We start from the raw sequence: 26515 nt of genomic DNA, 5'->3' as shown, positions 1-26515 counted from the left end.
TCAGGGATTCTCCCTGATATCTGATGTTTCTATCTTTCTCTCTCCCTTTCCCTTCCTCTCTGAAATAAATAAAAATATATTTTAAAAATAAGTAAAATATTGTCCTTTGATTAAACAAATCTTTAATGATGCAAGCTTGTCACATATTTCATGATTTTATGCATAGAAACCAACTCAAAGTTATTCAATTAAGGTATTATTAAACGCTAGAGGCCCAGTGCTTGAAATTCATGCACTTTGGGGGTGGGGAGTCCCTCAGCTTAGCCTGTGCCCTCTCGCAGTCCAGAAGACATCAGGGGATGTCCGACTGACAGCTTAGGCCCACTCCCGAGGCTCCTGCCACCACCACTGTGCTCGCCAGCTGTGAGCCTGTCTCAGGGCTTCTGGCTGAGCGGTGCTCCCCGTGTGGGAGCATACTGCCACCAGGGGGCAGCTCCTGCATTGAATGTCTGCCCCGTGGTGGTTAGTGTGCATCATAGCTACCGGTTGTTCTGCCGTTCGATGGATTTGCATATATTAGACTTTTATTATATAAGATATTTGGTAATTTTTAAGAGGTAGAATAGATAGTTAATACTATAATAGGAGTGAATTAGCATATATAAATGTGAAAAACAGAACACCAGAATCACCTACTTCAGATCACCTAAGGGCACATTGGTAGGAATACAGACACTTAGGGGCTAGGCTGTTTCTCTTCCAAACTCCTGGGTACCTCAGAAAGTGGGGGACTGGTGTGGGGCTGCACCCCTTCAGCTGGTGGCCAGCTCCAGCCCCAGCCCTGCCCCAGAATCCGAAGCTTGGAGCTGCTTATAAAACCACTGGGGCTGACCTCACCAGGCCATGCTTGTGGGCCACAGCATCCTGGCTTCTGCTTTCTTTCTCCATGTCAGTGCCTAATACATGTGATAAAGGATCACTCCAAAGCTGTTTCCTGCCAAACTGAATGGTAACTGTTAATTACCCACATCAAACTGACCACCTAACATCAACACACATCACTCTTACAGCTTAAAAGTACTTGGTTTTTGAAGAGGTTTCCCCTGTTTCCTTTGGCTCCTGGTTTAGTTGGTGGTAAAATTGTTAACTGTGCTACTTTTGACTTCATTGTGTTAACCTGACCTAAGAGAGGCGAGCCATGGATACTGTGGGGAGAGAGAAACAATTTGAGAGACATTTGTTCCATCCATGCCAAGCAGAGCCCACAACAAAAGCTGAGAAGGGCTGCTTTATGGGTCTTTTCCAAGCCCATCTCCACACTCCCTGCTGGGTTCAAGCGGGATTCCAAGGGTGTCAGGGCCAACATGCCCAAGGGTTTCCTGAGGTCAGTTATAAGCTTCTGGTCCTTTTCTTAGACAACAAGCCACAGTGTCACCTGCTCCTTGAACCTTCACTGTCAGAACCGCCTTGGCCATTGGTCTGGCCTGGGTCATGGCCAGAGGCTCTGAAGTTGCCCTCCCAGTCACAAGGCACTGGATGGAGGGCAGGAGATAAACACGTTCTAGAGGGAAGGGGGCAGGATTGAGTAAAACATCAAGGAGGGACAGAGTGAAGGAAAATAGGAGAAAGTCACTGATAGTGAGCAAGGTCAGGGGAACAGAAGGGGCAGAATTTATTTTTATTTTTGTTAATCCTCACCTGAGGATATATTTTTTCCATTGCTTTCTAGAGAGAGTGGGAGGGAGGGGGAGAGACAGAAAGAGAAACATCAATGTGAGAGAAGCACATCCATTGGTTGCCTTCCACACCAGCACTAGAGATCGAGCCTGCAACCAAGGTATGTGCCCTTGACAGGAATCAAACCCGTGACAATTCAATCGGTGGGCTGATGTTCTATCCACTAAGCCAAACACTGTAGCCAGAAGGGGCAGAATTTAGATCTTACCAAATCATTTCCGCAAGTCAGTAACGTAACTGAGCATCAGAAGAACATGAGGATTTGTTTTAAAGCCTCCATATGAGAAATGCAAACTGACAGTTATCCTATATAATAAAGAGGTAATATGCAAATTGACCATCACAACTTGCACAAAATGACCATCTCCATGTGGTCACAAGATGGCTGCCATAAGATGATCGGCAGGGGAGGGCAGTTGTGGGCGATCAGGCCAGCAGGGGAGGGCACTTGGAGCAACCAGGCCAGCAGGGGAGCAGTTAGGCAGTGATCAGGCTGACAACGGAGTGGTTAGGGGGTGATCAGGCTGGAGGCAGAAGCGGTCAGGGGCAATCAGGCAGGTGAGCAGTTAGGAGCCAGCAGTCCTGGATTGTGAGAGGGATGTCTGACTGCCGGTAGTTGGACATCCCCCAAGGGGTCCCAGATTGGAGAAGGTGCAGGCTGGGCTGAGGGACCCCCCCCCCCCCCGAACCCAGTGCATGAATTTTGTGCACTGGGCCTCTAGTCTATGCATACAAAAGCCTAATATGCAAATTGTCCCCTCTGGAGCTTGACCAGGAGAATGGGAGTTCAATTGCTCGCTATGACATGTGCTGACCACCAGGGGGCAGTGCAGAACAAAGGAAGGCCCCAGCCGGCAGTTGGAAGGAAGGCCCAGGCCAGCAGCTGGAAGGCCCTGATCAGCCCCGATCACCGGCCAGGTCTAGGGACCCTACCCATGCACGAATTTCATGCACCATGCCTCTAGTTTGTAAATAACTCTAAATTGTACTAAATACATCAAATCCAGTTTTATGGGTAAAACATAATTAAATACAAAACTTCGTCAGAAAAAAAGCACTGGAATCAATGTGCATCCTAGGGTGAACTTTTTCTCCTGAAAAAGTTAAGGCTGAGTTATACATAACAAGATTTTTGACAGGCATCCTTAGTATTGAGTTGTCTTCCTCTGAGGATCTCAAAATGTTTTGCAATAATTACACCTTAGGAGGGCAGTAAAGCACGGCCTGCCCTTCACTCTGCAGACAGGCAAAGTAGGACATGGCTTGGACTGCTCCAGCTACCGCAGCCAAAAGCACTGCCAGGAACCAAGGCCGGGAGCTCTGAGCCCGTCCTCTGCTCCAGCCACTCAGGGACCTTTCATCTCCAGCCCTTTTCCTTCTCTGAACAGCAAAGCTATGATGAATAGTGATTTAGCTCCAACCTCAAGCATCATTACAGTCCTGTTCCAAATCCCCCAAAGATCAGAAGATTCAAGTGACTCAAGCAGAAAGAGAGCGTTTCAGGAACGGGCACAGTCTTCCAGTCGTTGCTTTGTTACACCTCTTGCTTTCATCTGTGACAGTCATTATTAGAAACTACAAAATAACTGAAACTGCTATACAACCAATAAGGCTTCAGTCCAGATTAACGACCTTACAGCCCTATGCATCAGCCTCTCCCTACAACTTCCCTCTTTTCCTCTCCCTCCTTTTAGTCTAATTTTATAATATATGCTTACTATAAAAATGTCAGCAGTAAAAAACTGTATGACGTACAAATGTAAAACTCACCACACTACCCTCTTGAACCCACTCCCAGAGAAACACTGTTAACTACCTGGTGTGTAGTTTTCCAAGCATCATCTACATACAAACCACACAATGTAGAGTGTTGGCCAGAAGTTTGTCCCCCACTTTTTATTCCAAATTAATAGATGTAAAATCTTACTGTATATACAGGTCTGTATTTGTTTCTCACATAACAACACACTGTGGACATCTCTCCACAGTAACACACATACACACATTTACCTCACTTGCAGAATCACATGTTACTAGTCCTCCCTTATCGGATAAACTAATTTACCAGTTTTAATTTAGTTTGTTTTACATCAACTTGTTCAAAGCATTGGAGAGAATAGAAGGCATAAAAGATCCAGGAGCAACTTTCTTTATGAAAATGAAGCATTCTTTTGAAATTAAAAATGCTATTTCCTCTTATAATTGGAATTTTCTCTCCTTTTTCAAACCAGGATTCATTTAAAATAATTCTGAAAAGAAAGTGAATTCAAATCACTCTGCTGTGAATCCAGCCTTTGATGAAAACTGGAGGCTCTTCTCACCCAGGGCTTCCTGACCCGGGGTCAAGAGTCACTGTCGTGGAAACACCTGGTTTCTCTACAGCTCAAACCTTTGCAACGGTAGCATGGAATATGGAGATCCTCTGGGAACAAGCCAACAGGGGCCTGCAGGGGCACTGGTGCTCTCATTTCCCAGGACAGGACCAGAAGAGCTACAACTGGAAGAGGACGAGATGAAGGAGGAGGGGGAGGAGGAGGAAGATGGAGGGGAGGAGAGGCTGGAGATGTTGGGAGGAAGGGGAGAAGGAGGAAACAAAGAAGACGAGAAGGAGAAAGAGAGGGAGGAGGGGGAGGATGGAGGGAAGGAGAAGCTGGAGGTATTGGAGGAAGAGGAGGAGGCAGAGAGGAGGGGGAGTGTCAGTCCGTTTTAGGTACAGTTTGCTCTCAAGAAGCCAGAAACCAAGCCTGGATAAGTCTGAGAACTCATTTGCTGACACACAGAGTGAGCAAACGTTGCTAGTGAGAACTTTTGAGTAGTACTTCTCACATTAGAACTGTGATAAGGGAGCAGTGTTTGTGGTAGAAGATTTTGGTGAAGAATAACCAGAGCAGTGGTTCTCTATGTGTACCATGTACAGGATCACCCAGATTCTGGTACAACGCAGACTGTCAGGCTGTAGGGGGTCTGGGGCTGGGCCTGAGAACCTGCATTCTGACAGGTTACCGTGAGAAGCTGGTGCTGTGGGTCTGACTTAGAAGTTTTGGATACTGTATAACTGCCGAAGGCTTGGTTAGGAGAGCTGCCTGCACCACTCAGAGAGGCATGCAATGAATTTCACCATTCATTCTTTGGACGCCGAACAAAAACCAGGCCCCACACAACTGAAGACCTTCTCATTAAAAATAGACTTCAGGCGTGTATCCAACCCAAGTGAGCACTTTGTTTCCTAAAGTTATTTTTGCTTCTTGCAAATTATTTTTTAAAGGACAAAAAAATGCAAAGGCAATTTTTTAAAGTGCTACCTTGGTCTTTGAAGTGTTAAGACTGACGTTTATTTGAGAAAAGTCATGTCAAATGCAAAGTAAAACAAATCAAACTAAGTCAAAGACATAAACAACTTCAACATAACTCACAAATGGAGGAACAGAGGAAATCAAAATAAAACACGGTAACCCAACATCCAGCCGATCCCACGGAATCCATCTCCACGCACAAAAATGCTGCTCATCAAAACCCCTTCAAGCTGCCACTGGGAGGATTAGTGCCGTCGCTCATTTTTGTTGGAGAGCTTCATTCTTCCCTTTCACCTCTGAGGCCCCTCTGAAGCGTTCTAGGGAAGAAAGGGACCCTGAGGAACAACCCCCAGTGTGGCAGAAAGGCAGACACTACTCTGCAAGGAGCAGACTGACCGCGTCAGTGCTGAAGTGACTCTCAGCTCAGTCTCATCACCACACATAACACCCTGGCTATTTATGGCACAGCTGGCCAGGCAGAAAGGCCCCACGTGCAGAAACAGTACATAATTCAAGTTTAGTCTGAAGGGCAAAAGTCAACTTTCAATGTTTAAATAAAAATAAGATTTAAACTCACCTACAGGAGATTTTAGAAACATTCCCCACAAACCACAGTATTTGTAAAGTCCTTTTCTGACTTTAGTGGAGGAGCAAAATGGTGGGTCCTTCAGTCATGACCCCCTTCTTCCTCCTCCTCTAGGCAATCCCCCCGCCCCAAACTTTAAGGAAGAAGTATGTTACACCAATAAGTGTGGAAAAAACAGGAAGACAGGATGACTCAGGATATGTTGGCAACGGAAGGCTGAAAAGATAAGGCTACTTAAGATTGATGTAATAAACTAGGCCCTAACACGTATTAAGAGTTATGATGTGCCAGGCACTGTACTCAGTGTCCTGTTCGCATTATCTTATGAAACACAGCGTCCCTTTCATGGGGTCCTACAAATGTCCTTACTTTATGGTGACGTCAGGAAGGTGAGGAAATAGGATGCTCTTTTTTGTTTTTTTGTTAATCTTCACCTAAGGATATTTTTTCCATTGCATTTCAGAGAGAATGGAAGGGAGGGAGAGAGAGAGAAGGTGAGGGAGAAGAGAGATCGACGTGAGAGAGACACATTGATCAACTGGTTGCCTCCCGCACTTGTCCCTACCGGGGAGGGAACCTGCAGGTATGTGCCCTTGACTGGGAATTGACCCCATGACCCTCCGGTGCACAGGCCAACGCTCTAATTACTGCCCCACACTGGCCAAGATGGAAATATGTTCTTGACAGCATCCAACCAGAGAACTTAACATGAACTCTCCCACTGAGAATATTGTTTGTGCTTTCAATTGGATAATGATCTTCAAGATACTTGTACAGATTTTTAAAATATTCTTAATTAAAGAGGAAACCACCTTCTTCATACCTCCTCTTTATTAAATACACAAATTTCAAAATATACTGGAAGCCATTTTTTTCTTCAGAGAGGAAGGGAGAGGGAGAGAGAGATAGAAACATCCATGATGAGAAAGAATCATTGATCAGCTGCCTCTTGCATATACCCCAGCTGGGGATCAAGTCTGCAATTTCCTTGACTAGAATTGAACCCAGGACCCTTCAGTCTGCAGGCCGATGCTCTATCGACTAAGCCAAACCAGCTAGGGCTGGAAGACATTTTTAAAGAGAGTGATGAGAAGGGAAAGAATGTATTAAGGCTGATGTACTTTGATTGTCCTTAATGGTGACACTGGGTACCAGGTACTATGCACTAGGTATCTTCCCCAGGCCAGTTACGAATGTCAGAAGTCGAGTGTTTGATTTTTTTAATTTAAATTTGACTTTTCTATACTTAGTCCAGGAATGTCATAATCAAGAGCCTCGGGACTAGACTGTCTGCTTCAAATTTTGGTTCTGCACCTCACTAGTTATATGACCTTGAGTACCCAGTATAGCTGGGTCTCAGTTTCCCATCTGTACAGTGAAGCCAGCAAAGCAGTATTACCGATTTTCTAAAGGAGTTTGGATGACCAACAAGATGAATTCATGTAGTAAGCTCAATATAAGTTAGCATTTATAGTATTTATTTCTCACAACCTCTCTATGAAGTATTTATGTAATCCTTAGTGTCTCATCCATTATGTGGTTTAATTTTCTCTAGAATAATTTACTCTCCCGGTAAGATGATTCTTTTTAGCAAAGTTGCAGTACAGGTGTAGCAGAAGATGAAGAAGAGAAAACGAAGAGATGGGAAAAATATACAAAGTACAAAAGAGTCAAATTTTAATTTAAAAAATACCACACAGTTGACTTCTTCTGACATTTGGAAGAACTGGGGAACAAGAAGAAGAGAGGGTGGAAAAACAAAACAGGAAAAAATATTGTCCTTATTTGAACCTATTCCCAGTTTCAGGACTGGGCACTACAAAGACATCCCAGCCCTCATGTGACTCAGTCTTCTTTCACTAGGCCACAGGTGTCCGGCTGTTGACAGTGGCCTAGCTTTTGGTTCAGCTACTTGAGCTCTAAGAGCCTAAACAAAGTTAAGAACGAGGACGCAGGAGCAAGAAGATGGACAAAGAATCCCTCTGCCACGGTTCACTCTTAACCCGGGCTCCAGGCCTGCCCAGCCCTGTTTTTTCTCTGCCTTGGGTTCCCTTTTATAGATCAGGAAAACTGTCTGCCAAACACACTCCATAGTCCATGAGTTACAAAACCCAAAGGGCCATCAGGCCGCTGTTATCTGAGGCTAGGGTTTCATCTCTCCAACCGCATGACCTTCAGCTCTGGGCTTCTCGGTAACTTAAAGCAGCTGTGGGGCCTCCGGCCAGGCTGCCACCCGGAGCCTGAAGTCCTGATCACAAGCGTTCAGACCTTAACGATCAATGTTTCCAATGCTGCGGAGATGCCAAAGTAGCCATATAATGCTAAGGGGTCATTCAGAAAGTGTTTTATTAACGGTACAGACATGCACAACATATAATTACGATGGCTATTTAAATCTGAGTAAAACTACTGTAAGAAAGCCTAAGTTGAGAAATTCATAAGGGTTTCCCCCCCTTTTTGGAAGAGGGCATTTTTCTACTGTAATCTGATGTGCTGTTTCAAGAAATTGTACCTTCTGATCAGAGAGGAAGACTTTAGTCAGATATGGCCAATAACTGAATCTTACTCTTTCAAGGACATTAACAAAAACAACAGCACAGACGAACCTATCTGCTGACTCCCGTCTCCCCACACAATGGCATATTCAGGATCTGGCTGTAGGAGGGCATCTCACAGAGAAACAGGAGGCACCCTCTCTACCCACACATGTAGGAAATACTGACTTACAATGCTACCAGTTCACCCACATTGAAATGTGGGCAAATGAAAATAATGGACATACATTTTTTTACCCCTTGAAAATGGAAAAGAACAGGACTTTTAACCTGGCTTTCCCAAACTTCAAACCCTTGTAAAGAAGAACAAAAGCCATCAAAATCAGAAGAAAAGGAGTAATTTTGAAAAGAAAATCATCATTGATTTTAGTATCCAAAAAAACAACAGTGTAGCCCAGTGATGGTGAACCTTTTGAGCTCGGCGTGTCAGCATTTTGAAAAACCCTAACTTAACTCTGGTGTCGTGTCACATATAGAACTTTTTGATATTTGCAACCATAGTAAAACAAAGACTTATATTTTTGATATTTATTTTATATATTTAAATGTCATTTAACAAAGAAAAATCAACCAAAAAAATGAGTTCGCGTGTCATAGGTTCGCCATCACTGGTGTAGCTCCTAGTTGCTGGACTCATTAGTCTGACAGTTTCCAGCAAGTTTGATATTTGTGCTCTCGACCACACTGGCACGTCCCCTGGCATGTCACCAATGTGGGGACACACTCACATGTGCTCCCACCCCTCCCCAGCTCAGGAGGTGTGAGGAGTTACTAGTAGATCCCGTTCTGAGACTCAGAAGGTGCAAGAAGCCACTAAGGCAACAGAGCTGGGTAAATGGCAGAATGGGAATTGCAATTTTCTTTTTTTAAACTTGAAAGTCTGTTCCGTTGTATTTGACTTATCTCTTGAGTATTTAAGACTAGCAAATGCACTTGCTGCTCTTTTTATGGTTCCATAATGACCACGAGTGCTGCTTTCCACTGTCACCCACATTCGTGCCAGCACCCAGCACGCCAACCGTCAGATGGTAACGCCTGCCTGCTGGATGTAAGCCATGGAATCCTTACCTGGTGCTCCCGTGTACATGATGGAAAACACATTTATTGCTATCGTAGCAGCATAGAACACCGGCAGGGCCCGGAGGCCATTGGGAACGGGGTCCTCCTGCGTGATAATGAGACAAAATGAAAGGTCAGGACTCAAGACGCATCTGGAGCCAACACAGGCAACAGGCTCTAGCACAGCTACGCGAAAATCCTCCCAAACTCCGCGTGACCAAACTGCTGGCATGGCACTGCGGTGACCTGCTTCATGGGACAGCAGTGGCTTGGGCCTCTCTCCCACACACATGCTGTTTCAAAGAGCCCACAGCTGCGTCCAGCAGACCCTTTAGAGCACCAGGATCACACAAGCTAGGACGTCAGGTTTAGAAACCGAGAAACACAGGTCAGGTCCATTCCTGGGGACCGAAGCGCAGAGACTGGCATCTACTTCGAAACCTGTGACACTCACTGCTCTAAGTCAGTTCAGGTTTGGTGCTATACAAACCCACTTTCAACCAATACTGAGGCTCGGCTCCTTGAGGGTATCTGACAAGAGCCAAGTGACTCGAATGCCACGGCATTGCTATAGATTTGACGTCACTCTATTACACAATGCATTTCAGCTCTATCAAAATGTATAAAGCAAACACATTGCCATGTGCTGTGATTTTTTTAAAACTTCTCAGAAGGTACAGTATTTATGCTTCAATTGTTAAAAGTTAAAAAACTGGCCCTCGCCAGTTTGGCCTAGTGGATAGACCAGCGGCCTGCAGACTAAAGGTCCCAGGTTCGATTCTCGTCAAGGGTACATGCCCGGGTTATGGGCTCGATTTCCAGGTGGGAGGCATGCAAGAGGTAGCCAATCGGTGATTCTCTCTGATCATTGATGTTTCCATCTCTCTCTCCCTTGCCCTTCCTCTCTGAAATCAATAATAATATATTAAAATAAACTGTGGGTTCTTTATCTAATAAAACATGTATTTATAATGTTAGGGTTCTGGTACAACATTCCCTAAATCTATTACTTCAACAAGAAAGGTACAGCACATGTCTTAGGCTAAATAACATCTCAGAGAATATTAGAAATTTAGAGTTTTAAGCAAATATACAGAGGATTTTGGAACAAAAATGAGGACTGAGAACTCCTTAATATAACACTGGCACATACACGTTGCTTAAATAATTCAAAAAATGACTGATTTCTAATAGCCATGTAACATATTCGTACATTTATATGAATCTGCTACCCTCCGATGATAAAAGGAAGATACGATCTAAACATTGATGTGAACTACAGGATGAGAAGTAGAGACCATCTCAAAGATTTCCACTGTCAAATGCAAACGCGTATGGGGATCAGATAGGTTTGCAGAACAGTACACCTCAACAAGAACCTATTCTGGAATATTCCAAGCAGCCACCAGCATTTGCCAAGAGGCTTGAGTTGATAGTACTGAGGTATAAGGAACAGTAAGAGTGGAGATAGGAGGTGATTCAACTGCCTGAGAGTCATGGGCAGATCAGGCGGATCAGGTAAAGAAAGCAAATATGAAGAACCAATGGGCAGGAGCTGGGACGAGAGGCACAGCAGTCCTCACTTCTTAAAGGAGCCATGGCTGGACTGAAAACCAACACTGAGATGCTCAAACACTACTGCCTCGGATTCCCAAAATGCTGTTTTCCTGGGGATAACGGTTGCTAAAGAAAGATGCCCAGCCAGTAACTTCTGAAGGTGTGCACATCCTGAGTTCATGGTTTTAATTAAATCACATGTGTTTTCTCAAATAATCTATTCTTATAACTCACATGACAACTGTCTCATTGCAACCTGTCTCCTTTCCTCCTCCCTCCCTCTTTCCTTCCTTTCTTCCTTCTTCCCACCCATTCATCTGCTGCCACCCACCCAAACTAAGTGAAAGAGACAGTTATGTTTCTACTCTCACAGAAATTATAGTAAAATAGCAAACAGACCACTAAGCAAGAAAAAAACACACCGTACACTACGAGAGTGCAATGATGAGCAGGTGCACAGTGCTGTGGACATACAACAGAGGAACCAAGCAGAACGTGGGGTGGGAGGGGGAAGGCTTCCTGGGAAGTGACACCTGGAGGTTGAGTAGGAGCAGGAGTTTGCCAGGAAGGGATGGGTTCCAGGCAGAGGACATACAAAGGGTGAAGGCTAGCAGGCAGGAGGGGTGGCACCTTCCAAGATGTAAACCAATATTAGTATGGCGGGCACCCAGGAGAAGGAATGGTAAGATTGCATTTATCCAAGAGAATGAGCCCTTCAGCAGACCACCAGACAATACCAAGGCAACACAGTGCATCTTTAAGCAAGAGCACAGCTGAAGGAAGGTATGATCCCGAGGTGCCCAGCCTGTGTGTAACGCAGTGATTCAGGCCTGCCTTAGGGCTGATCAAACACTGCACCAACCTCTTGACAGTCAGATAAAAAATGCAATCAATTTTTTTCTAGAATGCTAATCTCAGTAAGTTTTAATTTTAATCTCATTTTATTTTCGATAAACTACACTCCCAATAAGTGTATTTCCTTCTTTTTATCCTTTTGAGGAGAGGAAAAAGTCAGTGTCTCAAGCTTGCTTTCTTCATTAAAACAAAGAGAAAGAAAGAAAACACCTTACATTTGGGAAAAGGAACTCTCCAGCTGTTTTTCATAATAGTCAATTCAAAATCCAACACTATGTCACTCTATTCTGCTTCGAATTCAGGAAATGATTACCTTTCCTTTTTGAGGTCCAAGCACAATGCCTGGGACTGTCAACTCATGAACGCAATCACAGGGAGAGAAACAGTATTTGCAATGCTGGGTTCAGGGGTCTCCGGGGTATTCTACCTTGAATCTTTCCTCCTATTTTATAGTAAAGTCTGATTCTAACTCCTGGGTGAAGTGCCTTCAAAATGTAAATATACAAGTATTCCTCTGCCCCCTCTCACAATTAATTTCTATTGAGTAGAGCCAAAATTAGTGCTCAAATTTAATTTTTAAAAACCAGCCTCACTTACCTTTTTTAAGATGAAAATTCTGATCAGTACAAACAGCACGCCAGACATGAAACCAGACAACAGTGGAGATATAAACCAAGAAGCAACTGAATAATTAAAAAAAAAAGTATAATGAATGCTGAAATTCTACGTAATTCAAGTCATATTTACATAATACAATTTTAACAAATATAGAGTATATACAGTATGTACATCCATAAATATTCCTGGAATCACTCATCTTAATTCATCCCTAAGAAGCCCACTGTCCTGGTGGAGCTGACATGCACCCATGCACAGCTCCGCACAGACACAGGCACGGTCCCACAAAACCCAGCACATAATCCAGCAGGTGACCCCGTTAGCTCCTTCTGCCTGCTGTTCTCATCAATCCACATGGAGACCTGGTTCTTGTTCCAACATAAAGGTGCTCTGAAAGGCGGGCCACCTTCCACTTCACTTTCCACCTCCAGCCTGAGACTGTCATCCTGACACGGCCTCTGGCCTAGTAGTTCCCAACTCTGGCTGCACATAAGAAACATCTGGGGAGTTTTCAAAACTAGCTACGCTCTGGCTCCATTTCCTGGAATTCTGATTTAAAACATTTGGAATGGGGCCTGGGCACTGATATTTTAAAATTGCTCCCCCAGGTAATTCTAATGTGCAGACAGAGTTGGGAACCATGGTTCTAGAAGCCTGGGATCTAAACTGATTTTCCGGGCCATCTAGTCGCTGTTTGGAACTCAACCTAGAGCTCCTGATATCACTGTGATTCTTAAAAGGACAAGCAACCCAGAGGATGGAGATGGGGAGAGAACATTTCTTACAATAGGCAGGTTGGTGCTTATGGGGCTGAATGGATTTCCCTCTTACAAAGAGCCAGGGCCAGGAAGCAAGCTGCCAGACCTCTTAAAACAGACCTGCTGAGCAGCCTACAGCCCGGAAGGAACCCTAGAGCGCCTCCTCTATACAGGCACACTGGGCGATTTCTTGACTGTAGTGAGGTCAATAACACTGGGCTCATTTCAAGGCTTCCCCATAACCATGAACTCCGACTCCTAGACACTAAGGGTACTTTCCTCATTAGGACCTAATTTTTCTCTGACTACAGGCTGATTTCACTGAGATAAATTTCTTCTCTGTTTGGGAACAATAGATAAATCTTGATTTTTCAAAGCTGATGACAATGTAACATTTCAAGGAGTGTTTGGAGGCAAAAAAAAAATTCTCTAACACATAACAGTTTACAATACAGAAATTTTAAGGAAAACTATATTACCCATATAGGTCTTCTAAACCTTAACATTTGAAGGGAAAATGTAATTGCAACTTTTAATAAAACTTACGCTAGAGAATGTAAACTTTCCTTCTTATAGGTAAAAGAAAATGGCAATTACCAATCTTGACCAGCTCCATCCACTGCACACCTTTGGTGCCAATTGCAACAAGTGAGAATCCTATAGTTGCACCAACAATGCAGTGAGTTCCTGAGATGGGAAGTCTCAGGAAGGATGCAATCAGCTGCCAAACAGCTGAACCTAGAAGTGGAAAGATTAAAAAAAAGAAAAAAGTCAGGTATAAGGTACAGCAAGCATGTCAAACTCATGGTCCTCGGGCTGCAGGCAGCCCACAGAGAATATTTTTGCGGCCCAGCCAATCTAATGGTAGGTAAGGAAACATTAATTTTATCATCATTTTGTTCTATTTTATACTATACTTTTCTAAATAAACCTATGTTTCTATAAAAATTGAAGATTTTGCTTTTTTTGTGGCCCATGTAAACTTAAACCTTGTTTATTTGGCCCGTGTTAGCCTTTGAGTTTGACATGCTTGAGGTACAGTCACAAGCATCTCCAACAGCCACAAAAGGAAGAAATACAAATTACTGTTCTCCACAGCAACACCCATGGGGTTCATTTTCTGTGGGTGGTTCCTTTACAAAGCGCTAATATCCCGACAAAATTACTCAATTAACTTGAGTCCAAGAAAAAGACTTCAACACTGAAGGGAAATGTTCATTTATTTAAAGAAAAGTCTCTCGATGCCGGTTACTAACTGCCCTTGTCACATTTAGGTGAGAGAGCTGATAATGAACGTGCTCTGATGTGAAGTGTGGCCAAGACCAAGCAAGAGATTGAGGACTTGAATAAACAGAGAAACCAGAAAGGCTGCACATGGGGAAAGATTTCACCATAGTTAGGTCTCATAGTCACATACTGAGGAGGGCTAAATATCAGCTGTTGAATTGGTCTGTACACGAGAGTGTGTACCACCATGTTGCTTTTTTATTCTTGCCTCTCATGTGAGAAGGAACTATGATATTTAACCCAAAGTTGGGCCTCTGCTCTCAGCCCCTGCTGGAATGATGGAGCTTTGCCTTACACGTTCTCACGTCTTCTACTTCTTGGGAGTTAAGAGGAGCCCTTTGTTGTGGCTTTATGTCCTTTTACCTCAATTTCACCACTCTTTTTCAGGCTTAATGTTTTTCTAGGCTATAGTTCAGATATTTTCATAAGCAGATCAGATTTTGCAGTGAGTATTAACAGCATCAGCTGGGAGGGATCACTCTCAACACAACTGTTGAAAAGTTCATATAGAGCTGAAGGGGACAAGGGTTTGGCGGATAAGCAGGCCCGTTATTAATCCCAAATGTTAATTCTGGAAATCTGGTTGCTTGGCAGCAGCAGCACTTTCAAGCAGATCCTAGGCATTTTCTTCAAAAATATCTGAGTTAACAAGGATCGTTAAAGGCTGCGCAGGTCCGTTTGTGAAGCAAGGCTGACAGCTGCTCCACGAGCGCTGGGCATGCTGACCTTTGAGCTGCCCTGGGCTGCGGCCCCGTGCCTGTCCCTGAAGCGTGCGCTGGAAGGAGAAGGGGCCAGCCTGTGCTGCCTATCCGGTAACAAGGGCTCCCTGGCTGCACCCAGGCTTCCCGGCGAATAATTCCTTAAGCCTTCGCAGCTAAGCCCTGAGTTCTGCAGGGACTACATAGTTGTTTTAAAAATACAGCCAGAGTTTGGAGCATGTTTCATGGCATAGAACCAGAACTTAAAAAACAAACTTTATGATTTCTTTACCAAAATTAAATTGATTTAGTGATGTGAAGAGCATGGTATAAAGTCACCCACAAGATCGAGACCCTGAGATTTTTTTCCTTCCTGAAAGCTGCTGTCCTCTCTCTGGCTAACTTTATAATGTATATCCTGGAGCAGGAGGGTGTGTAAGGAAAGGTAGGGAGAATGAGCTGCCTGAGAAGGAAGAAGGAAAGACTCAGGAGGCCAGTGGGAAGAGTGAAGGAAGTGAAGGAGCAGCTGAGAGGAGGGAAAAAGGAGGCAGGTGTTTGCAGGGACCTCGCAAAGTAAGAGCGGGTGAGAGGCCTCCCTAACCCCAGGAATTTCTGAAGGCATGGAGGATTATATTCATGTTAAGAAAAACAGTGAGAAAGAGAAATGTGTTTTAACCTAGAAAAATATATGTTAGCCTACAAAAAAGAAAGGGGTTAAGTACAGGACGCAGGCATAAGACAAAGCCTAGCAAATGTTGGGGGGTGGAGGGGGGAAAGGGCATCGCTGAGGCAATAGAAGGGCAGAGCCAAGGTTCATGGTTACCATCGAGGCAAACAGGCAGGCAGGCATGAGTGAGTGCAGGCAGGGGGAAGGCTCAGTGGTTATGGGCAGGGAGGGAGCCTTATGGGAGTGTGTACTTCTTAGTGTGGTTCAAGGAGATGGCTTCTTCATGTGGGTGTGGGTATTTCTATGGCAAGGTGGTGGGTTTTGGATTCTCAGTAGATTTTTGGAACCATTGATGGTTTCATATCAAGTGGATTGACTACTGCTTTAGTGCTGAGCTAGAGTCCCAAAAGATAACTTGGTTCAAGAAGTTTAGCTAGCACTAACAATTTCTTCCACCCAACCAACACCACCACCACAACTCTATTGGAAAGCACAGAGACCCATGGGCTTGGGGAGAAATTTCTAAAAGAGAGAAGAAAACAAATAGAACAGAATAAAAGGACAGGGGAAGAGAGGGAGAGAAGAGATGGATGGAGAATTTAGAAGAGGAAGATTGAGATAATCAGGCATCTGAAGAGAATCAGCTTTGATTTTGGTCAATAATAATTATACCATCATCTTAAATTTACATAACTCCCATTTGTAAGGAAATCAATTTTGATAATCTATATAAATTCCCAACAAAATAGACTTTGAGATCCATGTAACCATACAAAGGAGAAGGCGGAGGGGGAGGGGGAGGACGAGGAAGAGGTGGAAGAGAAGGAGGGGAGGAAGAGGAGAAAAGGAAGGAAGGAAGGAAGGAAGAAAGGGAGGGAGGGAGAGAGAGAGAGAAAGAAAAGAAAAGAAAAGAAAAGAACGAAAAGGCAACAAAACCAAGTTATTCCAGCAAAACTCCAAATTGCTTTGGTTAACCTAACTTCTAGTTGGGGTAAGTATTCTTCATTCTTTCAGTAAAGAGCCAAGGCCAGGGGTGGGAAAACTACTACCCACACAGAAAAGTAAGCAAGCAGTGGCATAAGCTCCGCTCACGAGACCTTCTGTCGCTCTGAGGCCCTCAGTGTGGCCTCACTAACAAGTCTCTAATAAGCACACCATTCCTCAAGTTTCATCCAGTGAAAGGAGAAATTTCGGTAAATATTTAATTTTATCAGTGTTTTTCTTTATTTCTCCCCTGCTTTCAACATATCTTGCCCACATCATCCTGACTGAAAAAAATCTTAATTTCAGGTCGATATGATTATGTCTTAGACATCTATCACAGCTACGGAAGGGTGAATTTTACAAGTGTTATTTTTCTATGAGAAATTTCAATTTATCTGACTTTAATAAAAAATAAATGCTCACTGAAGTTAAGATTCAATCATTACAAGAGCTGTTGGAATGAAAGCAATTGTTAACCTTACATCTTTAAAACACAAAATGTTCAGCTGAGACATAGGCACTCCTTAGCATACGTTACCAACCCACTACACTTAGTTGTATTTAATACCTTAGTACATTGGCCTGCTTCAGATCAAGTGCCTCAACAACTTCTCAGACTAACTTGCTGTAATAAAAAGATGATGGATTATCTTAAATTTGGCAAATCATTTCCACATCCTGGGTGCTTAAACAATGCCAGTAACAATAACTAACTAGGAAGGACCTGTGAAATGTAACTGCGTTCTTGGTACACCAGCATCTTACCTCCTACTGCAGGACTCTTCCTACAGAAGGATATGTCTTGTTGAAAGCAGAAGGTGGTAGAATTCCTATCTATCCCTCTACTCCCTAACCAAATTACCCGAATGCATCAGCTGTCTGCTGTGCCCGTCATCTCTACCTCAAGGCAAGCAGAGAGAATCCCATCAGCTGCACTCCAGGCACCTCTGCTTGAGTCTCCTTTTCAGTTGTAGCAAGGGCAGTGAGGGAAGCGCCCCCACAGTGCTTGGGTCTACCGTTGTCACCTTGGGCAATGGAGAAATCCCACTGTCAGCCCAATCTCCCATTAACATACTTCACTGCCTTCAGCACTTCTCTCTCATCTAGACAACCTGAAACCACCCACAAGAGGCATACAAATGACCCAGGTGGCATACAAATGACCTACAGGTAGCATACAAATGACCACTGGACTAGAAAACACAACAAGCATACCAAATGGGGCGTCCAGAGGTGGAATCAGAAAATCAAAACAAAAGCCAACAAGAGGATTACAAAGGCTATAAAAGACCAGGATTTCTTGAAATAAACACTTACGATTTTCTTGGTAACTGCTCTAAAACTTAAACTGAGAATACAAGTTAAATTAATACATATTGTTTTATTGGCATCCAAGTTTTCAAAAACAACTGCGTCCTAATTGATAAAAATAAAAAAAAAGACCCATGAAAAAACAGAAATAACCCTTAAAGGAAATCTCTTGAGTAAATCTTTCAAAGACATTTTCTTAGACATGCTCACTATTTCTCTAATAAGAGCTGCCCTACAAATACCCTTTTTCTGTACTTTATAAAAAGTACTCAGCTGAAATCTATTTTAACCAGGGTTGCTAACATTTAAGAACATGCGTTTGCTTAATATTTGAACACTAAACAAACATAATCAAATTAAAATGCAGAAAGCAAAAATAAGACAATAGCAAAGTTAAAACATCAAACCAGTTTTTGCAAAGTTAAAGAAAAAAACACATTTATGGATGTGACAAAAGCACTATAGGGAAGAGGGCCAGTGGACACACTTCCCACAGGTATGAAGAACCACGTTACTTACCAACCATTGCACTAACTTCCCCAGCCATTAGTGTTTCCACTGTCTCGTTGTAGAGATTCACATCAATGATACCTTTTCGAATGGTCTCTCCGACTTTGGCTCCCAATAACACTGAGCCCGTGGTTTCAAATATTGAAGCCAAAATGCACGCCTGCTTCAAGGTCACTACGCCGGAGCCCACAGCAGTACCGAATGAATTGGCAACATCATTTGCACCAACAGAAAATGCCAATATAAAAGCTATGATAAAACCTAAAATGACCATCCACAAATACCCATCCACGGCCATTTTGGAAAGTGGGCTCTGGGCACTTTTCTTTGCAGAAATATTTTAAATAAACGAAGCTTGAGGTTATAAACGTCGTAAGGCCGAGAGTTCTTGTAAACAGTGAGTTTGCTCTGGAAAGTGCTGGACAATGTTAGAGCCTGAACAAACTGCTAACTGCTGGTTTTCAAACTACTGTCAGTACAGTTCATTTGGTTGTGTTCAGTCAGCGGTAAAACACATTCCATATTTTTCCTCCCAATCTGGGAAAGCTGTGATGTCTCCTCCTGTAACAGAAAGAAAACAAAAGAAATCAATTACCCTAAGCAACCTGTAACAGTTTGTTCTTTCATAAATAAATGTTTTAAGCCTACTAATGGGATCTAACTTTGGCATGTGACAGATCTAACCATAGAGCAACTCAAGGCAGATTATAATTAGGTTAACTAACTCTCCCCTCCAAAAATAGCTTATTTCTAGAATGTCAGGGGTTGAAGCGTGCTTTATAATTACAAAACTGATAGTAAGCCTTAATGGGATAAGTTTTTATACAGTCTGGAAAATATATTTGGTCATTCTTTTCAGAAAAGAAAATTCTCTCAAATGAACAAAAGATAAAGAAATGAGAATTTATCAGTCCTGGCTGGGTAACTCAATTGGTTAGAGCATCGTCCTGATATGTCAAGGTTGTGAGCTTGATCCTTGGTCAGGGCACATACCAGAAGCAACCAATGAATGCATAGATGAGTGGAATAGCAAATCAATGTTTTTTTTCTCTCTCTTTCTCCCTTCCTCTCTCTAAAATCAATCAACCAGTCAATAATTTTTTGAGAAATTCAATTATAAATTTTTTCAAGTGTATGAAATATGTAAAATTTTGGGGAAGAGTGATTACCAAATCTGAATCTGTGACACCACAGGGTGTGACTGACTATCTGCCTACACATTTATGCATAAGGAGTGCGGACTTTGCATTATGACTGCATCGTGCGTGTCTGAAAGGAAGTTTCCAGGTTCTGGTACAGAGTCATCCAGAAGGTGACACAGAAGGAACAGAGAAAGCTGGTGAACGAAGGCATCCTATGAAAGCACGAGCCAGGGCATGTACTATTCCACTATTTCCCATTCACTTGGAGGAAAAGCCAGAGGCCTTGCCATGGCCTGGAAGACTCTCTAAAACTCCTCAGGGCTCTACCCCCAGCTCACTGACCTCAGGTCCTGTTCACCCTCTTCCCTCACTGGCTCCAAGCACTCACCTCAGGGCCTTTGTACCTGCTGACCCTCTGCCAGGAAAAATCTCCCCGACAGCTGCACAGCTCACCCTGCATGCTATTTAGGTCTCTGCTCAAATGTCACCATTCAAGAGCCTTCCCTGACCTTCCAAAAGAGCAGCCCCTCCCCCACACCATTAGCCATCTCTCTCACCTAACTTTTTTTCTCTTCTACTTATCTATTCATTCATGCGTGCATTCACTCATTGTCTGTCTTCTCTCACCAGGATGCAGACACTTCGTTGGATTCACTACTGTATCTCCAGTACATAGAATAGCGCCTGGCACACAGTAATCCATAATAAATTTGTTGAATAAATGAAGAAAGAAGTAATTAAACAAATGGAGAAAAGTATTGCATAGTCCTCATTCTGAGATGAAGAGATGTCACAAAATCAATATATCTGTGAAGTAAAAATGTCACTAAAAGCTTCGGAATGATAGTATTCTATTATTATAGGGTATAAAATCTGTGTATTTTCTTTGATGGCAGTAGGCACATAGGAAGGTGACTGGCACAGTGTAATCCTTCATAAATGCTTGTTGAATTGAATAAATTACGCTTGTACACAATAGAATGATCAATGAACATCAAGGTTATGTAGGGGAATAAAAGCAGGACACAAAATGTTATGTACACTGTGATTATGGCAATGTTAAAAATGCATATAAAAAGACCAACAGGTAATATTAGAACAATAATTGAGTTTGAATGGTAGTGTTACAGATGATTTTTTCCCTTTTCTCCAAATATAGTTATGCGCTTTTCAAATTAAAATAATATATAATAAACAAAATAAACATAGATTGAGCATCCCCTCTGTATGCAATGCTACAGGCAGACAGTGAAATGGAATGTGTGCACTATAGATCTGATTGCTTTCAAAAGATCTGTAGCCTCTGCAATTCTGAAGAGTCAGATCCCAAGTCAGACAAACGCAGACCACTCTGAAGGCAGAAGACAATATTCCACTGAAAGAGCATTTTATTGATATCATGGGCATAATAAATCTATAAATGAAAATACAAAATGAAAACTATTTTGGAGCAACAGTATCTACCCTAAAATGTAAAGAATTCCTGAGGAAATTTTGTTCACCAAATTAGGCTGTCAACAAGGCAAATTAAGAACCTCATTCAACAAAAATTTACTGAGAATTTGTGATAGTCAGTAGGAATATAATGATGAGCAAGAACGGATGTGGTTCTGGCACATATGGGGCTTACAGTCAGTGAGGGAAATAGACACTAATCATATAAACTCAACGCATGACTAGAAACTGTGATAAGTACTACAAGGGAAGGAGGCACATGTCACACAGCAACATGAGAGCATAGCTGTGGGCAGGAAAGGTTCGCCTGCAATCTAAGGATGGGGGAGTTAGCTCTGGGACTGCATGGGGCATTGCAGCCACTTCCCAGGTGGGAAGGAGCAGAAAGAGGAGAGGAGTCTGAAGGCAGGCCAGTATGAGGAAAACACGATGAAAGCTGGGGTGGGCCATATGGAAGCCTGTGGCCACCATGAGAACAATGGGGTGATGCTGAAGGGTTTTTAATCAGAGGGATTGCTGTCCTGATCAGACTTTCATTTATAAAAGATTACTCTGGCTGTGACATGGAAAATGAATTGGCTAGAAGGTGAGAGTAAATGTGGAGAGACTAATTACGAGGATACAGCATGGTTCAGGCACAAGGGAGGCCTTCCGGACCCAGGGTGGTGGCGGTGATGATTTAAGAAGGTACTTCCGCAGCTAAAGTCAACAGATCTTGGTGATGGTTTACATACAGGCGTTGAGAGGGAATAGATGGTTACTGACGTGTGGAACCGGACTGAAAAATAACTGAGTGGATGTTTATCCCTTTTGCATTGTTTTTAGGTGTCAGGATGGGGTTGACTACAAGTTCACTTCAGACATGTTACACATAGACATAAATCACAGGCACACAGAAGAGAAGTGTGGTCAGTTGAGGCACCACAGCAGGTGTGTTCTCAGTCCAGTTTTGCTTGGGGAAGGTTTTAATCATCTTTATGATTTTTGTGGCACCATTTCAGACCAGGGATCCCCTCTCCTACACAGATAATCTTAAATAACTTATTTCCATATCTGTATTCTTCAATTTGGCTTTTCTCCTTCACAGTCATACCCTCAGTAACCAGTTCAAGTCCAATAAGCACCTGGCTGAAGAAAAAGGCTTGTCACTTTTTTGAGACTGAAATGATTTCTACCTTTCATTGTATTTAGAAGGCCTGCTTTGTGTTACAAGTATAAGCACCTTGATTTTCTCCCCTTTCCATTGTCAAACACAGGCAAAATAAACAAAGCACTTAAATAACTACAAATCTGTTGCATAAAAAAAGATGGCAAGACTGCCGACATTGAGCTGGCCAGCAGACCACCATTCAGGAGGCCAGGATAGTAATCTGCCAGGACCTTGGATACCCCACATTCACAGGGGCTGAGGTCTGAGGTCTGACCAGGTCTGGCATCTGACAGTGCTGGTTGTTTCAAAGTAGATTTGAAGGTGTGGGTGATTTTTTTGAAAGATTAGCCTTATTCAAGACATGATGCTGGGATAACTTGCTAACTGCTATCTGAAAGGAATAGAAAAAAAAAAGCTAGATCCCTACCTCACACCGAAGCAAATGAAAGATTGAGATGTAAAAATTGAAACCTGAAGAGCTTGAAAAAATTGAAAGCTTCCTAACTCTCTCCTTCCCCTGATGTGATGTGAAAGCCCTACAAAGGTGGAATTCACAGGACTGAAGGTTACAAGTTATTTTTCAATTTTCAAATGCCACCAACCTCTTGCGTTTTAGGAAGAGGGACCTTTGATTTGTTATAGGAGGTACTGAGGGTTTTCTTAAGTTCTGTCTCCCAAACTTGTAATGTTCACAAGAGCTTCACTTTCTTTTCTCAGGACCCTCATGCCCTCTGAACAAGCTTCTCAACTTTTGGTTCCACCCGCCATTGCTTCTGTTTCTCAGTCTCTGAACCAACTCTACTTCTCTCATCAGCCTAAGGAGTGCCCTGTCAGGACTCTCAGGTGTTTATGGATTCTTTTCCTATAACTTCCTTTGTGAGCATCTGCTTCAACTCTAGCTTCTTATCAACATTAGGAATCTGAATGTTCAAGTGAAAACAAACATTCTCAGAATATTTCTAGACAGATATGTATATGGCTTAAAATGGAATGCTGAGTTGTAACACTTAATGGAAATGTATGCCAGAAGAAGTTGGGTGGGAGAATCTCTTCTCTCGAATGCTGCCAAAGGTAACACCCAAGGTGACCTCTCCAAGCAAACATACTAAGGAGATGTCTGTTCAGTTCTCCCATTAGCAGCCCCTCCACTCAGCCTCAGATTCTAATCATCTCCTCAATTGGCACAACCAGGTCTGTAGTGAATTGTGGCTTAGGTCCCTGGGGGACTTGACGTTTTAAAAAACTGGCCCAGCCCTGACCAGGTAGCTCAGTTGGTTATAGCATTGTCCCAATATGCAACGTTGTGGGTTCGATCCCCAGTCAGGGCACATACGAGAATCAACAATGAATACATAAATAAGTGCAATAACAAATCAATGTTTTTTTTATCTCTCCCTTCCCCTCCCCCAAGATCAATAAAAAAAAACAAACTTTAAAAAATAAATAAATAAATAAATAAAGGATTGACCCATGGTCAGTCTCCTTTCCATGTGCTTCTGGCCTATGGGGATCTGTTCCCTGAGATTTCATGGACTGTCCCCAGATCAAGCCCACTCCCACACAGGAGGGAAGGAGCCAGGACCCTCCGCAGAAGACCTGGTGCTCAGAAATAATTTTCCAATTCCTCTCCTAAAACCCTCTAACATTGTTAAAGGGTGGCCTACACCCATCCTCTAACAATGTAAAACCCACTTTCATGGAAGCTAGGGTTGAACTGTGCATTCTGACAATTAGGTAAAAATATGAAGACACAAATATCTTTTCAATGGTACAATATAAAATCTAGTAACTCTGCTACATGTGAGTCAGCCTGATGACTCAAACATTAAAATTACTAGCTTTTCCTGACAATAATTAAATGAAGTGGAAGATTCAGTTTTGGAATTTTATTATTTGTAAAATAGTACAGCAGAAACAATGCTGTATTTTTTTCAACATTCAGGTTGTAGATCTTGTTGTAAGTAGTATCTATTAACATCATTCTTGAATAGCTCACAAAAACATCTACCTCACACTCTTAAATTTTAAGAAAATAACTGGAAAGTCATAGTGTATGTTTATACAGAGAATATTGAGCTTCGTATTTTCACACTAATGGTACAAGATAAAAAACATTACTAAACAGCTCTGAGATTTGCTTCAACTACCTTTAAATGGCAAACATATAAATATGCAAAGCAGTCTATGGGAACACAGGAGCCTGGAGGAAGGCAGATGACATTTTGGCTGAGAGAAAAGCAAGAAAGGAAGGGAGGGACAGGGAGGATGACAAGGGGATAGAAAGAGAGGGTAAGAAGGGGAAAGAAAATGATATCCAAAGGAAAGACAAGACAATCAAGCCACCTGTGAGCCCGCTTACAGCACGGGTCACAGAGGCAAAAACCCCCACAGATAACAGAAGCAGGAAAAAGCAGGTTTACTCACTGAGGACAACCAGCACGAGCATAAAGCCTGATAGTAAAGATATCAGACATCCAAAGTGAATAAGCCGCAGACTTAACTGTAAATTGGAAAAGAAGCGGCAAGGGCAGTTTGCTAATTCACTGTGGCTCCTGCCCAGCACCGAATGTCCTTTTCTCTCTGCTGCTTAAAAAAAAAAAAAGAACATTTGTTTCTCCTGAATGGAGATGGGGAAAAAGTAAAGGACCTGCAGTCAGAAGCCCTGGCTCCATGCCAGTCCAGCCAGCTATTGGCTACACAACCCTGGGCAAGTCACTGAAATGACTCGTCTAAGAATGACAATAGTGTACACAGGGTGCGGTTGTGTAAAGGTGCTAACACAGTGCCAGAATCACCACGTGATGACTATTATCAGGATTAACAGAGAGACCCCTGGGGTCAATCTCGGCTCTGCTACTAACTAGCAGTGTGACATTGGGTAAGTCATGTACACTCTGAATCCTGTTTCACCATCTGTAAAAAGTAAGGACAGTAATAACACATGTACTTTACAGGTTCATTGTCAGAATCAAATCTCACATAAGCAAAGTGTTTTCAAGCAACCGGAAGCTATTGGTATCACTGAAGTCACAGGAAGAACTTACTAAGTTTCCAAAATCTTTCTTGTAGTTTGTGGATATATCCAGCCCACCTTCCTCTGTGTACAAACTCGAGCCTTATCTTTGGTTAAAGACTGACATATATTATAAGGCACAGGAACTTTTTTGAAGGAAACGAAGAGGCAGAGAAAAGAAACTCTAAAAAGTGCTAAAAAATAAATCACACTAAATTGTAAAGCCACTTTGGAAAACAGTTTGATAGTGTCCTATAAAGCATATGCTTACACAAGCCAGCAGTCCTATTCCAAGGCATATATACTCAAAAGAAACGAAAACATGTCCACACAGGAAACTTTTTATTCTGTACCTTGGATACGGTGATGGTTACTCTACTTTTCATGTGTGTCAAAACTCATGAAACTATATACTTGAAATTGCAAACTTTACTGTACATACATTATACCTCAATAAAGTGATTAGAAAATAACACCTGTATATAAATATGTGAGGTGATGAATAAGTTAATAGATGGGAGGAAGCCTTTTGCAATATATACATATAGCAAATCATCATGATATTATACACTTTAAATAATTTACAATTTTGTCTATTTTACATCAATAAAACTGAGGGGAAAAAAGAAAACAATATTGGTCATAAAAGGTAATATTCACTTTTGATATTTTTCCTTTCCTTGTATTGCCAGCTTTGTTTACCCCAGCCTCCAAGTTCCCAGGATAAATTATATTAAATAGTTTAAAAAAAAGTAAAAAAAGAAAAGAAAGAGCAGTTCCCTTATTCAATGAAAGAATATTGTGACATGCAGATACAGAAAAACCAGCCAGTTCAACCAACAGAGCAAGGGCTCGGGGACAAGTTGTCACACCTTGTTTAAAACAATTGCTCAAGAAGCAAAGAGCAAAAACAGATCAATTCGAGGAGGTGGCTGACTTAGCACGGCAAATAGAAAATTCCTCAGACACAACTCTTCCAAGGTCAGAGATGAGAGAGAAAACCTGCTGCTGGGACAGGCTGCTGACCTCTCTTCGAACCGGGCACTTAGCACTTGAAGCTGGGCCTTCCTGGGGAGACCGGTCTTCAACACTGCCTCTGCAGGACCCAAATGGTAGAAACCACTTACTAAGCATCATGCTTAGGGCATATATGAACACTTCAGCTGGGAATCACCCTACTATGGGGACCACAGATTGAACATACTTTACATCTGGACTCGTAGACATTTCATATACTAAAAGCTTCAAGGAGGTTCATTAATGTAAATGAGAGTATGAACAAGCAATAATGTCACTGTGGTCTGCAACTCTGTTGACTAACTCTAAAATCAGTTCTGTAA

The 26515-nt window shown here is 42.5% G+C and overlaps 1 protein-coding gene across 7 annotated transcripts in view; it reads right to left on the bottom strand.

The window, feature by feature from the left end:
• The window catches only part of SLC20A2 (solute carrier family 20 (phosphate transporter), member 2), a 93060-nt gene that overhangs the window by 22570 nt on the left and 43975 nt on the right, over positions 1-26515 (bottom strand). For 6 of the 7 annotated variants that reach the window (XM_006765519.2, XM_006765518.2, XM_015565186.1 and 3 more), the window contains 4 exons: positions 18425-18976; positions 13556-13696; positions 12180-12265; positions 9180-9276 (listed from right to left, as the gene is read on the bottom strand). In XM_006765519.2, the coding sequence (XP_006765582.1) occupies positions 9180-9276; positions 12180-12265; positions 13556-13696; positions 18425-18713 (613 nt within the window). In that variant the 5' untranslated portion in view covers positions 18714-18976. Of the gene's footprint in view, positions 1-9179; positions 9277-12179; positions 12266-13555; positions 13697-18424; positions 18977-22899; positions 22903-26515 lie in introns of all 7 variants that reach the window. The other variant, XM_015565183.1, reaches the window with a different exon arrangement.

The sequence above is a fragment of the Myotis davidii genome, unplaced genomic scaffold (assembly GCF_000327345.1).
Source record: "Myotis davidii unplaced genomic scaffold, ASM32734v1 scaffold93, whole genome shotgun sequence".
In the NCBI taxonomy this organism is placed as follows: Eukaryota; Metazoa; Chordata; class Mammalia; order Chiroptera; family Vespertilionidae; genus Myotis; species Myotis davidii.
The sequence above is the reverse complement of the archived record's forward strand: the minus strand, read 5'-3'. Positions and strand labels throughout refer to the sequence as shown.